Source organism: Gallinula chloropus (assembly GCF_964237585.1).
Source record: "Gallinula chloropus genome assembly, chromosome: 28".
In the NCBI taxonomy this organism is placed as follows: Eukaryota; Metazoa; Chordata; class Aves; order Gruiformes; family Rallidae; genus Gallinula; species Gallinula chloropus.
This window is the reverse complement of record NC_140113.1, coordinates 3,365,924-3,381,055: the sequence shown is the minus strand read 5'-3', so window position 1 is coordinate 3,381,055 and position 15,132 is coordinate 3,365,924. Positions and strand designations below refer to the sequence as shown.

Sequence of the window (15,132 nt, the reverse complement as noted above, 5' to 3'; positions counted from 1 at the left end):
TTTGTAAGGGGAGCTGCTCCAGGCCTCTGATCATCTTTGTGGCTCCTCTGAACCCTCTCCATCAGTTCACAGAACAGAATCAGAGAACATTAGGAGTTGGAAGGGACCTCAAAAGCTCATCCAGTCCAACCCCCCTGCCAGAGCAGGATCACCCAGACTAAATCCCACAGGAACACGCCAGGGGTGTTTGAACGTCTCTCTAAGGAGACTTCCCAACCTCTCTGGGCGGTCTGTCCCAGTGCTCTGTCACCCTCACAGGGAAAAAGCTCCTCCTGACATTCCCATGGAACATCCTCTGCTCCAGCTTGCACTCATTACCCCATGTCCTATTGCCAGCCATTGCTGAGGAGAGCCTGGCTCTGTCCTACCAACTCTGGCCCTTTATATATTTATTAACATTAATAAGGTCACCCGTCAGCCTCCTCCAGGCTAAAGAGGCTCCCTCAGCCTCTCCTCGTAAGGAAGGGGGGGTTCCACTCCCTCCATCACCTCGCTGGCCCTGCGCTGGGCTCTTTCCAGGAGTCCCAGGGCCGAAGGGCTCAGAGCTGGACACAATATTCCAGATGTTCCACATCTTCCTTGTCCTGGGGCCCCAGCTCTGGACACAGGACTCCAGCTGGGGAGGGCATTGCAGAGAGGGACAACCCCCTCCCTGTCCCTGCTGCCACCCCTCTGCTGATGGAGCCCAGGATCCCATCGCCCTTCCCAGCTGCAGGAGCCACCGCTGCCTCACGTTAAGTTCCTCGCCCACCAGAAGGCCCCGGCCCTTCTCCCAGGGCAGCTCTCCCGGAGCTCCTCTCCCGCCTGCGCCTGGGATTCCTCCGGCCCAAGCGCAAGACCCTCAGGTTCAGCCTGGGGTCACCTCCCAAGCCTGGCAAGGGCTGGGCTAGGGGAGGGGCTGACAGGGCCGCTGGGGAGGGGGCGGCCGGGGCTGGTTTCCAGCGGGCAGCGCCTCAGGGAGGGGGCAGCGCCTCAGGGAGGGGCAGCGCCTCAGGGAGGGGGCAGCGCCTCAGGGAGGGGGCAGCGCCTCAGGGAGGGGGCAGCGCCTCAGCGAAGGGGCAGCGCCTCAGGGAGGGGGCAGCGCCTCAGCGAGGGGGCAGCGCCTCAGGGAAGGGCAGCGCCTCAGGGTGGAGGCAGCGCCTCAGGGAGGGGGCAGCGCCTCAGGGAGGGGGCAGCGCCTCAGCGAAGGGGCAGCGCCTCAGGGAGGGGGCAGCGCCTCAGCGAGGGGGCAGCGCCTCAGGGAAGGGCAGCGCCTCAGGGTGGAGGCAGCGCCTCAGGGAGGGGGCAGCGCCTCAGGGAGGGGCAGCGCCTCAGCGAGGGGGCAGCGCCTCAGGCAGGGGCAGCGCCTCACGGAGGGGGCAGCGCCTCAGGCAGGGGCAGCGCCTCACGGAGGGGGCAGCGCCTCAGCGAGGGGGCAGCGCCTCAGCGAGGGGGCAGCGCTTCGCCTCAGCGGGGGCCAGCCGTGCGCCCGCCCCCCCCTCCCCTCACTCCCGTGCCCCAAACCCCGCTGCCGCCCCCCACTCCCCCCACCCCCCCCCCCCATTACCTCTCTCCCAGCCCCGCCATCCCCTCAGCCCAACCGCCACCTCCGGTTACACCGGCAACGGCCCCCTCCGCTCCCGCGCCGGCTCCCGCTCTCACCCCCCATCCAGGCAACTCCCCGAACAGCTCCCGCCCACGGCGCTCTTCTATTGGCCGAGGGAGGGAATCCCGCCCTCTCATTGGTTGAGAGGGCTGCCCGTTAGGCTTCTCACGCTTCTCCCTGAGCATCCGCTCGGGCGTTCCGGGGCGCCGCCGAGTAACGCCCGCGGGAAACGCGAACGGCGGCGGCTCGGGCCGGAGCGGCTCCGGGCCCCCCCCAGCCCAGGAAAAGCTCCCCCGGCCCCACTCCCTATCGCAGCAGGGGGAGCAGGGGCTTTCCCTGGAGAGACTCAGAGGCGGGAAGAAGAGCAGCGAGGGGGAGAAGGCTCCTGGGAGAGGGAGAGGAGCCTAGAAGAAAGCCCCCAGCTTTTCCAGGGCAACACGCTCCCCCCCCTGGGTTGGGGAAGGGGGGTGGCAGAAGGCAGGTCACCCACCCCCCCACTGAGCCCTCCTCCACGGAGCACCAGCCTTAGGAGGGCAGGAGAACGTCCACCTGGAGCAGAGGGACATAAAACCAGCAAAGGAGAGGAGGAAAGAGATGTAGAGCTGAGCAAGGAGGGTTAGGGATGGAAACAGCCATGAAACAGGGGTGAGGGAGGGAGAAAAGCCCTCCAGGCTCTGCCTGTCAGATTCTTCTGCCTGAATTTCTTCCCCCACTTCACCCCAGGCTAAAACGTCTTCTAAGTTACCAAAAACCAGCTGGAGAGATGTTACAGGGAGCAAGGGGAACAAAGATTCCCTGTTCTGCACTGCAGGGAGAGGCAGGAGCAGCAGGAGCTCAGCACAGCCCCACAGCTGAGCCTGGAATGGTTTGGGGGTTGTTTTTTTGCTTCATCCAACTGGGCAAGAGGGATAACAAAGAAAGTGTCCGAATATTTTATTCTTCACAAGTTACATTAACCACATATTACTTTATGGAGCATTTACAAATCTTTTTTTTTGTTGTTTTTTTTCCTTGGTATTCATCTTCAGATCCACCTGCTCACTCACACCACCGGGTCTGCTGACCGGGTGTTTCACATCTCACACCCTCAGACCAGATGCTTTTCGGCCACAAACACACCTTCCCCACAAGGAGCTACTTAAAAAACCCAAACAAAACCCCACCCCCAAAACCCCAAACCAAACCAATTCTGAGGTCAATATCAAAAGAAAAATCTTCCAGCTTCAACTAGTGACTTCTACAGGAATTTGCCAGAGCTTTCTGATCGCCCAAGGGTTACTCTAGAGGGGTGGAGAGCTGCAGGGTGGTGGGGATGGCTACGGGATCCCCTCATCTCACACATGTGCTGAGGGGTAATCACTCCCCACCGACCTTGAGCCAGCAGCCACTTGATTTCTGAGTATCTAAGCAGCATTTTCATTCCTTTCACTCTACTCAGATGCCCTCTACTCCTACCTTAGCACAGTCAACCTGGTTGATTACTTACATGCATAAAAGATTAAAAAAAAAAAAACCCCAAGAAAACCCCCTTTTAAAACACCAAAAACATCATTATCTTTCTTACTGTGGACCTGACTAGTTCACAGATTGGATCACTCCAACGTAGCCAAGATTACTAAACAAGTTACTAGACAAGTTTTGTCAGGACTGGGAAAGAACCCCAAGCAGCACACCAGGGAGCTCTGGCTCAAGGAGCGGTCACGCTGGCCAGTCCCCAACTCCAGCACCTTTACACTGACCTTCCAGAGGCGACCACCACGCTCCTGGGGATTAACAACGCTGGCAAAGTTGCTACAGACCTGAATGAGAAGCGTAGTGAATCTAAATCAACAGTCTTCCTGGAAGAGAAAACATCCCAGGGTTCCCCAGAGAGTTCAAACGCTCCTTAACTGGCAGGAAGATTAACCAGGGCAGGACGTGGGGTCAGGTAGGACTTGAACACTTCTTTGAAGTGGCATGTGGGGTAGGAAAGTGAAGGTGTCCTGTAGCCAAGAGTGCATCGTTCTTCAAAAATGGGTTAAAAAAATTCCCCATGTAGCAAATAACATAGAAATGTAACAGTGTAAGTTAGTTTTCTGAGTTCATTAGAAAGACTGTCGGTGCTGGTTTGTGTTCAGCTTGCTGGATCTTCCAGAAGAAACTAATGGAAAGGCTTGAGGGGGAGGAGCAGGGACAGACTAGGGAAAGAAAGCGTGAATCTGTCTTTATCATGCAGGTCATACAAAGTATTTTGTTTTTCCATTATTTTTTTTTTTTTCCCCCTCTTGGACACTTCCAACTCAAGAAATGGGCAACACGCACATGGCTTCCAGTTTTTAAAGCAAAAAACATAGTTCCCACGGACTGTGCTGCAGAGACAGGAAGACAAGACAGTTGAAAATTCAGTTTTTATGAAAACAAAGAGTCCCTTTAAGCACCGTGAAACACTCAGGTGACGAAACTCGTTTGGCAGTCACACAATGTGTGAGGGAAGTTCCTTATTCCCCACTCCTCAGGGCTGAGTCTTGCACCTGAGGCACAGCCCTAGCAGTGCTGCTGCAGAGAACTGAGTCTCTACAGAGGGGACACACACCAAATTGCTAAATTAAAAGGCACAAATGAGATAAGTGCAGCTGAGCACAGGTAAATCCCTGCTCAGCCAGCCAACAGCACAGCAGCACTCCCAGCTACAGCCTCACCTGGAGTGCTCATTCCTGCTGATCTTCGTTACTGGCACTTGGAGTTCGACTCCTAATCTGGCTTCGTAGCTGCTCTATTAGTTCAGGATTCTGCTGCTGCATCTGCTGAGCAAATTGCTGGCCACTGAAGGAGAACAAGCAATGGCCTATCAGTGCTCCCACATACACACACACAAGCACCACCTGGGGCTAGGGAATTCTTTCCAGCCAAACAGCAAAGCTCATCTCTACCAAGAAGCTCAGATCAGCAAAAGAGGCTGTCCTGGTTTTGGTTAGGATGGAGTTAATTTCTTTTCTAATAGTGGATGGAATGCTGTGTTTGGGAGTTAGGATGAAAGCAGTGCTGATAGCACCCTCATGTTTCTAGTTGTTGCCAAGCAGTCAAGGACTTTTTCAGTTGTTCATATTTCCCTACTAATGAGAAAGGAGGGGATACAGCCAGGCCAGGTGACCCAAACTGGCCAAAGGGGGTACTCCATGCCAATTACATCATGCTCAGTATAAAGGGGGGCTGGTGGGAGGAGGAGCAGGCGGCTCCAGGACATGCTGTTTTGGGGGACAGTTGGGTTTTTGGGGACAGCTTTGGGCTGTATGGCCTGAGCTGGGTGGTTTGGTGAGACACTGCATTGTGTATCACCAGTTTCATACATTTTTTGCTCTAAAGTCCTGTTAGCATTGTTGTATCTATTTTTTTACTATTCTAATAAACTATCCTTATTCCAACCCACAGGGTTTTGGTTTCTTGGGTTTGGGGTTTTTTCCTTTCCCTTTCCCCACTTTCCCCCCTCCCCTTTCCTTTTAAAAGAACAAGCAACTGTGTGGTGCTCAGCTCTCAACTGGGGCAAATCTACAACAGAGGCTTAAATACTGGTTCACCCAACTATTAAATGAACCAGAAGGTTCCACTTCTGGTCAGGAAAGCCCCCCCCCCCCAAATCCCTTTGCCAAAGGAGGAGAGGGGAAACACACAAGCTCCCTACTCACGCTTGGATGAGGCTGGCGAGATCGTTCGTGGAGGGGCTGGTGCCTGCTGCTCCCATGGCATTGTGGCCACCAGAAATCATCCCAGACATGCTGTGGAAGTAACAGGCAGTGCTCAGGGCAGGAAAACACAAACACACACACACAAACAGGGAAATTGTTTGGTTTAAACTGGGGAGGGGAGCCTCAGCATAATGGGAACACATTCCCATCCAGGTTAGGAAGTGATCTGCAAGGGAAACTTCCAGGACAACTCTTTGTGCATGAACTGCAGCAGAGTAACTGCTATTTATATAACAGTTATGCCATTTAGTTGTGTTTATGTAACAGTTGCTGTATTCCCAGAGTTTCCCCCTTTGGTGTGCACACCCTGTGTTATGGTTAATGAACACACTGCCCTTCCTCACACAAGCCATTTGCTTGCCCTGCATCAGAAAAGATCTGCTGGCAGGAGAGCCTAAACACCAAGTTGCTCCCAGGGAACAGCCCAGAACACACAGCCCCTTCCCCTGGAAGTCCTCAGGCTGCATCTGGTGCAGAACAGCAGCAGGAGGAGGCAGCAGAAGCAAATGGAAGTGGTGGCTGGTGTTCAGCCCTTTGGCCAAATTGTGGCCTGTGGTCACCAAAGGATGAGCTTCAGGATGTCTCCAACTCACATCCTACCTGTGCTTCAAAGGGGTGGTCAGGAGAGGTATGTGCTGTAATTTTATGGCTTTGTGTTACCTAAGGCTCTCACAATCATTGTCATTTGATCCTCACAACCCTGCAGCACAAAGAATGAAAATACTCTCATTCTAACTGAGACAGAGCTGTGAACTCAAGTCTCCAGGTCACAAACACTGTGCAGCAGAGCCAAACTGACCCCCTCACCCCCCACAAGCTTCCCAAGCCCAGTTCCAGTGCCACAAACTCTCCTGCCTCCCTTCTGCAAACATTTATACCAAGATACCTCCTCAGCACAGCCCACAGGACTCAAAATACACACCAGCTCAGGCAACTGGACTGGGTTTAGAGGTTGCCCTCTGGACTTCTGCCTCCCTCCCCCCTCCAGTTCAGACCTACAGCAAATGCCAAACCCACAGAGCCTCAAACAAGGGCTTCAAAGAGAAAACACAAGATGGGAATCAAACTTACAGCTGTTGTACTTGTGGATTGTTCATTAGGTTAGATGCCTATTTAAAGAGGGGAGAGAAAAAAAAATGACACCCTGTTTAGTCAGAAATGACTGGGTAGATCCACAGATGTTGTGCCATTCAGCTACACAGTGAAGGCAGAAACACTTGGAAACAGATCAATAGGACAAAAATAGCAAAGAGAAGCACAGCACAAGACACAAGACAAGGCTGGCAATGCAGAACCCTTTCCAAATCCAGCACAGGAGAAGCCTCCCAGTAAGTCACTGGCTCTTCCTTCAACCTTAAAGTACAAGGACTGTTTCCTCACAGCAACACCAAAACCAAGACATAAGATGAGATCTGCTAAAGCAACAGAGGAGTTTCCCCAGCCAGGTACTGACACGTTTCACCCCCAACAGCTCAACACTCAGACCAGACCCAGCCCAGCCACGATCTGTGTCCACATTTACCATACTCATGAAGCCAGGGTTGTTCAGCAAACCAGCCAGATCAAATCCTCCTGGACCTCCAGTCTGGAAGAATAAAGAAACCACAGGCAGATGATGACACCCTCTCACTTCCCAATACCTATGACAGTGAATTTTAACATTTCACTCCCAGCATTATCAGAGTGTGGCCCTTAAACCACAACAAAGGGAAGAGCCTGTCCATGCCCTGTGGGAATTGGGATCACCAAGGGTAATCAGCTGCCTCCACGACTTACTGATCACTTCTCAGCAGCTGAGCCATGTACATGAGAGACATCCAGCTGTAACCCACCCCAACTACCAAGCTAAATGCATCCACATGGTCATCTCTGCACTGGAGAGGTCTTTAGAAAATTAAAATCCCCTTCAAAATGATACAGGAGCATGTTCCTGCACAGAGCACATCAGCAGTGCAGTCACCAGCTTTGCAGCTAGGAAACCTTCAGGTTTTTACTAAGAAAAAAAAAAAAACAAACCTCTGTGAAGAAAAAAAGCCACCTAAAATGCCCTGTGGTGATGTCAACAGGTCACTAAGAGAAAGAGCTCTGGATTTGAGGAGTAGTGACGACTTAAGAAAGGTGCTTAAGGCAAAAATTGCTGTTTCAAACCACTCAGCCTCATTTTCCAGCTCTTTCAAATAAGCCCAAGGTGACTGAAGAGAAGTTGCCCTCTCTGGATTTTAGTGGAGAGGTTCACAGCAGGACTCGGTAACTCTCTCCCCCACTCTACCTGCACACAAGATCTTTGTTCTAAACACAACCCAGGACATGAAGGCTCTGCCAGGGAGCACTCACAGTGAAGAAGCCCCCTTCTAATCTCACCCAGCTCTAACAAGCAGGGGTTTGAGAACTTACCGGGCTAGGAGTCTCCTTCATTTTCTGTTCAGCTATTTTGAGGTTTGATTTGTATGTGTCGTTGTCTGGATCCAATTCCAGGGCTTTTTTGTAGTAAACTACAGCTTCTGTGTGTTTATTCAGGCTGGAGAGGGCCAAGCTAGGAGAGCAGAAAGCAAGTCAAAAGTCAGAGCTCGAGAAGGAATCACAACCTTCCCCTGCTGCCCTCAGACACCAAACACAAGGTATTTTTAACAGGGTGTTCCAGGGCAGAACAACACTGATGCTGTCGCTGCCATTACACCTTTGAAAGTTAAAATTCTGCCACACAACCCCCCACTCTTCCTTACCCCATCCTGCCATAAGCTTTGCTGTAGTTTGGATCGATGCCTATAGCTCTTTCACAGTCTCTCACTGCTCCGGCGTAATTTCCTAGTTTACTGTAGGCAGCAGCTCTGGAGGGAATAAAAGATGCACAGAAAAGACTTATCAGCTTGAACATGAGATCAAGGTCACCCCTGTTCCCTCCCTGTTGTACAAGGCAAAGTCAAGCGTGAACTTGACATGAATCCAGCCCCTATCTAGGGTTGCCAAACATTCAGCTCCGCGTCCTGCTCCTACGCTGAGTAACCCCAGGCTCTTAGTCCTGCTTACAGGCTTTCCAGGAGGAGCCTGGGCTCCAGGGAGGCACACAAGCATCACACTTGCTAGCTCAGACCATCTCTCAGCTTCCTTCACACCTCAATTTCAGCCATAATGACTCTATCACCTCCCTCCCCTCACACTGTACACGCTCGTGGAAGCGTCAGTCTCACGACCCTGAGGGGTAGCCCCCCAAAACCTCCTGGGACTGACCCTGGTGCAGCAAAGCTCTGCTAAAAGCACCAGCCCCAAGAAATACCTGGCCAACATCATCAGCATGAGCACAGATAGGCTACTCACATAGCCAGCTGCACCCAGGATAAGCACATAACCACACCAAACCCTGATTCAAAGTCTCTTTTACTTGACAGTTGTCTCTCTGTGTGTCAAATGCTTTTGCTCCCAACTGAAAAATAGGAAACTGGCTTCTGTACTCCATCTCCACAGGCATCAGCTCCTGCAACCCTCAGGAACGAGTCTCTAGCTCGTCTCCTTTCAACCCTGTTGCAGTTTGGTGAGGCTGTGCTGCTGAGACAGGGTTTCTGTAAGCAGCAGTTACAGGTTTCTGCCAGCCTCAGTGTAATACTTTGGACAATTTAAGGCCAAAGTCGTGGCTAGAGATAGTCACAGCACCTCTGAGAATCACACAGAGGAGAAACCAACGCTGAAGCAGCTGCATTTTGCCACTGGAGAAGGGAGTGAGAAGATGTAACGAGCTGTGCAGACACCAAGGCCAGAGAAGGGAGGGGGAGGAAGCAACCCAAGTGCTGGAGAGAAAGATGCCCCTGCAGCCCCTGGAGAAACCCATGGGAAAGGCCCAGACCCCACCTGCAGCCCATGGGGGGCTCCATGCTGGATGGAGCAGGTGGAGACACAGAGGAGATGCTGTGACCCCTGCCAGCACTTGCAGCTATGAGGAGAATCAGAGACACAGAGATGAGAGGGGGGATATTTACATCAGAACAGGTTTGCTGGGGGAGGGTTGGAATCCTGTGGAGGACTGGGACTGAGAGCCACTGTGATAAAGAGATAAAGCCCTGGGGGAAAGGATTCACATTGGAGAAGTTGGTGGAGGACTATCTCCTGTGGGTGAGACCCCACAGTGCAGCAGGGGGAGGGTGTGGAATAAATGCCACCCCCCCTCCCCAGCCAAGAAGGAACCAACTTGCAAGGGACTGAGCAAAGCCCCATCTCCCAGCCCCTGCCCCCCTGTGCTGCCATCGGGGGGGAAGAAGGGAGTGAAATCATGACTAGAGTGAAATCTGCTAAGAATGGAGCTGGGGGGGAAGGTTAGAGGTGTTTTAAGATCTGAAAGAGGAAAACAGCTCATGAAGAAGTAACAAAAAACCCCATTTTTTCCCAGTCCCTGCCCCCCTGTACTGTGAGCAGGGGGAAGAAGGGAGCAAAATCCTGACTAAAGTCTGCTAAGAAGGGAGCAGTGGGGGGAAGTGTTTTAAGATCTGGTCACACTCCCAACTCTGGTTTTCACTGTTCTTTCTAGTGTAGTGTAATAAATTAGACAGTTTTCCCTCTTCACTCTGTGTTGAGTCTGTTTTGCCCATGCTGTGGATGACAGAATGATCTCTCCCTGTCCTTATTTTGACTCCTGAGCCTCTTAATATATATTTTCTCCCCTGTCCAACTAAGAAGGGGAGTGATAGACTGACTTTGGTGGGTGTTCAGCCTCCAGCCAGGGCTAAACCACCACACACCCCTTCGTTCTTATTACCAACACAGCCTCTCAAACCCAGGCTCCCCATCCCACTCAGGGTTCCCTGCTTGAGAGCAGACATCCCATCTCCTCCAATGCCTACACTTGTGCCTGTCTAGAGGAGGGGAGGGTGGCACTGTGAGCTTCACAGCCACACACAGACCAAGCACCACAACAGGCAGCCTATGGAATTGTAGCCAAAGGGAAAAAACAGGATTTTGATCATTCAAGAGTCTTAGATCTAAACACAAAGAACAAAAGCAGAGGGTGGAGAAAGAAGTAACTGGTACCTGTTGCAAAAATACACAGCGTTGGATGGGTTCAACTCGATGGCTTTCCCATAGAAAGACACAGCAGCTTCAAAGTTTTCTGCCTTCATTTGCTCATTTCCTGAGGAGATGGTGGGAAGGCTCATTAGAAGGTGAAAAATGGGGACAAATGACAGCAACAGGCCAGGATCTATGTTCTATTTAAGAAAATAGAGCGAGAGAGAAGCCAACCGCTTACAAGCTGTGCTGGTCTAACTGCTGACAAGTGTGAGTGCTGCTCAGCAGTGAGCTGGGGACTCGTGTCTTGGTCATCACAGAATCATGGAATCTCCTGAGCTGGGACCCATAAGGCCTGTTGAGCCCAACTCCTGGCTCCACACAGGACCAGCCTGGTCAGAGCCGGCACTGAGTGCACTGTCCAGATGCTTCTTGCCCTCAGCCCAGCTCGGGGCTGTGATCCCTTCCCTGGGGAGCCTGTGCCAGTGCACGACCCCCTTTCAGCACAGAACCTCTCCCTGACACCCAGCCTGAACCTCCCTTGGCAGCTTCACACTGTTCCCTTGGGCTCTACCCCTGCTTCCCAAAGAGAGGAGAGAGATCGGTGCTGCCCCTTCACTCCCCTCAGCAGGAAGCCTGAGGTTTCCCTCCCCTCAGCCTCCTCTTCTCCAGGCTGAGCACCCAGGGCCTTCAGCCTCTCCTTGGGACCCTTCCCCTCCAGGACTGGAGGTGAGGCTGCCCCAGCACAGGGCAGAGCAGGATAATCCCTCCCTGGCCCAGCCATGCCAGGCTGGATGCACCCCAGGACGGGGTCCTGGCTACCTGGACACGCTGCTGGCTCACAGGTAACTCGTTGCCAACCAAGACCCCCAAACCCCTCTTGGCACAGCCAGCCTCCAGCATCTGATCCCCTGGGCTGGATGTGCATCCAGGGCTGCCCCTTCCCAGGTGCAGACCCTGGCACTTGCCCTTGCTAAACTTCCCATGTTTGGTGAATTCCCAGCCCTCCAGTGTGTCCAGGTTTCTCTGTAAGGCTGTTCCACTCCCAGACCCAACAGCTCCTCCCAATTTGGTGTTACCTGCAAATTTACTTAAGACACCTTCTAGTCCTGAGTCCAGGTCATTTATGAAAACATTAAAAAGAACCAGGCCTAAAACATAGCCCTGGGGAACCCCAGTAGTGCCTGGCCACCAGCCAGATGGAACCCCATTTCCCATCACCAGGCTGCCCAATCCTGCCAGCCCCCCTGGGCACCCTCAGTGGAGCAGCAGCACCACACTCAGAGCTCCCTGCACTGCAGTGTGAATCCCACCCTCCTGCACAGCAGAGAGAAGGCAGTGCCCAGAGGTGAGCTGGGCAGGAAGACACCCCTCTTGGCACACAGCAAATGCTGACCCAGCTGTCATGTTTGCCTGGGCTCTGGGGCAGGGAAATTATCCCAACCTACACACACTCCTGGAGCACGAGCAGAGGAACAAGCAGAAATGAAAGGGCTGATCCCATCTGTAGGCTTTCTCCCCCTCCTCATTCCAAGCATTCCCCAGCTGCTGAGTGAATTAAGCCTCCCTGCCCATTATCACCAACAGCTCATTATACACCAGCTCCAGAGGAGGTTACCTTCAGTCTTGAGTCTTTCAGCTTCAGCTATGTCATCTTCAGAGGGGGTGACAGGCTCTGAGTTTGTTCTGCTGTGTTCAGGCTCCTTACAAGGAAAGGGAGAACATGGGTGATAAGGATTCCCACCGAGGTGTAGGACACCCTCCCCACCTTCCCAAGCACCAGCTCCTCCAAAGCCCAAAACATTTCACCCCCACACGCCTCCGAGGGGGCAGCACCACCACAGACATCCAGCAGAGCTCACTGCTTCAGCTCTGGTTTAGGGCACTTGCTCACCTTTCCTACAGCAGCTTCAAATATTTCAGGAAGAGTCTGGGACACAGCCAGGCCTTGGTCTTCCATCGAGACCCCAAATGCTGTCTCCAGGCACTGGATGGCCACTGGACAAGAAGAGTCAGGTCATTAGCTTGCCCCATGCCATCTAAACACTTTCCTTCTTCCCACAGCACCTGAACTTCTTACTTTTGAGCATACCAGAAGCAAACCCACACCCTGAACCACACAGTTCAACACACCACACTTGGTATTTGGGTTGTGCCCTTACATTTCACTCAAGCTTCTGAGCTGGGCACACACTGGCACCAGGACTGAGTCGGTCACAACTCCCTCAGGTGTCTCCAGAGCAGGTGCTGGGGGTAGAAGTTAACCAAACTGGAACTTTGTTTGCCTTCCCACAGCTGCAGGCAGCAAAGAGCAAGGGGAGGTGTGCAGGTTCCAGGAAGCAGTCCCTTCCCAGAGGTGACACCAACTGATCACCTCCTCCCTCATCAGGCACCCGGTGGGTGTTCCCAGCACGGAGAGGAACCCCAGAGAGGAACCCCAGCAGCATCACAGAGCTGGAAACTCTCACCTCCTATTTTACAGCACAAAAGGTCAGTGAGTAAACCTCTCCTTCTACCCAACCCCTTCCTCCTGCCTTGCTCAGGAATGTACCCACCACTCTGCAGACGTGCCTGTGCTCTCCCAGCAGCACAGGCTAAAGACTGACGTGTAAGCTCCTTAAAGCAGATCTTTTCCCATCACAGCTCTCTAAAAAAGCCTGTACAAACACTCCAGGGCTATTTGCTGGGCAAACAGCTGAATGGGAAAAGCACTCTGCAAGAATAAAACACTTCCACACAGCCACAAAGTTCTGGTTTCACACCACGAGGGGCCTGACCCCACCTCATTTAAGATACAACTTTTAAGTCGCAAACCTGGGGTCAGGGAGGCTTTTGATCCCAGGTATATCCCTCCCTCAAGCTAATCTGCTTTTAAAGGACATACCAAGACATCAGACAAGCAATCAGCATCCCTAATGCCCTCTTGAGCAAGGTCTGATGTTAGGACAGCCCAGCCAAGTAAAGAGGAAGAGGAGAATAACAGAGCATCCAAATTTCCCCACGGGTTGAGCTCACCTAAACGTGTGAGCAGGGAAGCACATAGAGCCACTGACCTTCCAAACTCTCCTGAGCATCTGGAGACAGACCCCCATTCTGCAGCTGGTCATGTAGAAACTGGATGATGGAGTAGGCAAGGCGTTTCTGGTCTGCCATTCCGGGAGGCCGTGGGAAGCTTCTTTCAACTCCTGGCAACTTCCAAAAGATCTGGAGAGAGAGAAGTTACATGACTTGATGGATAAGAAGTCAAACAGCTGTTCTCCTGCTGTCCCCCAGCACAACTGCAGAGGATAAGGGAGATGTTTGGGACCGGCCCAGGCTTCCAGAGCCTTCATTAAACTCTCTGTTCTAACCACGACCCCTTTACACGAGTTCTCCAAGCCTCAATTCACCTTCAGCGTGAGCTGCACAGCCCAGTCCTGCTCCACAGTGCTCCTGCCAAGGGAACTATGATATCAAAGGTGCCACAAACCCTTGGGCTACTGAAATGTCTCTGAGCAGGCCTGGTCAGAACGAGCACCAAGATCACCACTAAACCCCCCACAGCCTTCTGCTTCCAGAGCAGAACCTGAGTCTGAAGGAACAGCAAGGCCTGAAGCGCTTTGCCACGTTAGCAGAGCTGGGCTGCCAACCCTCCAGGCTGCTCACCAGCCTTGGCTGGTGAAGGAGAGCAGGGACACACACACAGAGCGAGGTGCCAGCCCGTGGCAGGGGCTTCGCACAGACCCCACCACAAGCAGGACAGAGGCAGCTGCCAGCACAGCCCCGCGACTGAGCTGAGGCCACTCTGCCTCCCCGCAGCGCTCAGCCGGGCTCGGGGCCGCTTCACTGAGGCGCTTCAGCGTTTAGACACACGCCCGGTGTACGAGCCTAACGGGGGTAACGCCGCCGGGGCCCAGCGACAGGCCCGGGGGTAATGACACCCTCGGGTCACCGCCAGTGCCGGGCCCCCGGCCCCAGGCAAGGCCGGAGCCCCTCCCGGGCCCGCGGGGGTGAGTGGGCACCTCTTCCCCCGCCCCGTATCCCGGGCTCCCTGTCTCTGAGGCACTGCCCGGCACGGCTCTCCCGCCCGGGCGGGGATCGCCTCAGCGGCCTGCGCGGGGGGGCGGGGAGGCTCGGCACGGCCCCAGCCCACAGCGGCCCCCAGCAGAGGGACGCACCGGGCCCCACCGCGACCTCTGCCCCGTCGGGACCGGAGGCCGACGGGCAGCGCAGCGCGGCCCGGCCCGGCCCAACCCACCCCCCTCCCCCCCCCCACGCCCCCGCCCCGCTCACCGGCTGCCCCGACACTCTCCTCGGCCGGGGCGGGCTCAACACCGCGCATGCGCGCTGCTCCCGCTCAGAGCGCGCCTGCGCGATGCCCCGTCATTATACAGGCAGGAGGCGGAGACAACGCGGGGGGAGGAGGGGGGGCCCTGAGGACTTGGCGCATGCGCAGCCGCGTCGCCGGAGGGTGGGGGGGGCAAAGGCGGTGCGCGCCGCTGTGGCCCCGCCCCCGGGTTCCGTACCATAGACGTTGCTATGGGAACGGGTGGGAGCCCCCCCGGGTCAGGGTGATGCTCTCGGCGGCCGGGAGATTCACTGCCGTGTAACGATGGCGAGCGGGTCGATAGGGATGGGGCGGAAGAGGCAATTAATGCGGCTTTAACGGGAGCAGAGGGTGCGTCTTGTCGGAGCGGATGTGGGTTGGGTTTCAGGGGAATGTGGCTGTAGCTGTGTGAGCCGGTGCCGTGGTGTCACCCCGGCTGAGAGCCGAGATCCACGCAGCTGCCTGCTCCTTAAAGGAAAAGAGGAGGGGGAGAAGTGTGGGGGGGGAGTGAGGGAAGGGAAGGGAGA

At 54.3% G+C, this 15,132-nt stretch overlaps 1 protein-coding gene across 3 annotated transcripts; it reads right to left on the bottom strand.

Annotated features, from left to right (window-relative positions):
• Positions 1-2,501: 2,501 nt before the first annotated feature.
• SGTA (small glutamine rich tetratricopeptide repeat co-chaperone alpha) lies at positions 2,502-14,590 on the bottom strand. 3 transcript variants are annotated; one of them, XM_084276270.1, is made up of 12 exons: positions 14,572-14,590; positions 13,353-13,503; positions 12,194-12,297; positions 11,918-12,002; positions 10,324-10,423; positions 8,031-8,135; positions 7,702-7,840; positions 6,830-6,892; positions 6,379-6,416; positions 5,248-5,337; positions 4,264-4,387; positions 2,502-3,933 (listed from the first exon to the last, which is right to left on the bottom strand). In XM_084276270.1, exons 2-11 carry the CDS (start codon positions 13,450-13,452, stop codon positions 4,273-4,275), a joined length of 939 nt encoding a protein of 312 aa, XP_084132396.1. In that variant the 5' UTR covers positions 13,453-13,503; positions 14,572-14,590; the 3' UTR covers positions 2,502-3,933; positions 4,264-4,272. The 3 variants fall into 3 exon arrangements, with proteins under 3 accessions (XP_084132396.1, XP_084132397.1, XP_084132398.1); XM_084276271.1 differs by having other exon boundaries at positions 2,502-3,762; XM_084276272.1 differs by lacking the exons at positions 13,353-13,503; positions 14,572-14,590 and adding an exon at positions 12,462-12,544.
• Between the last annotated feature and the right edge of the window lie 542 nt (positions 14,591-15,132).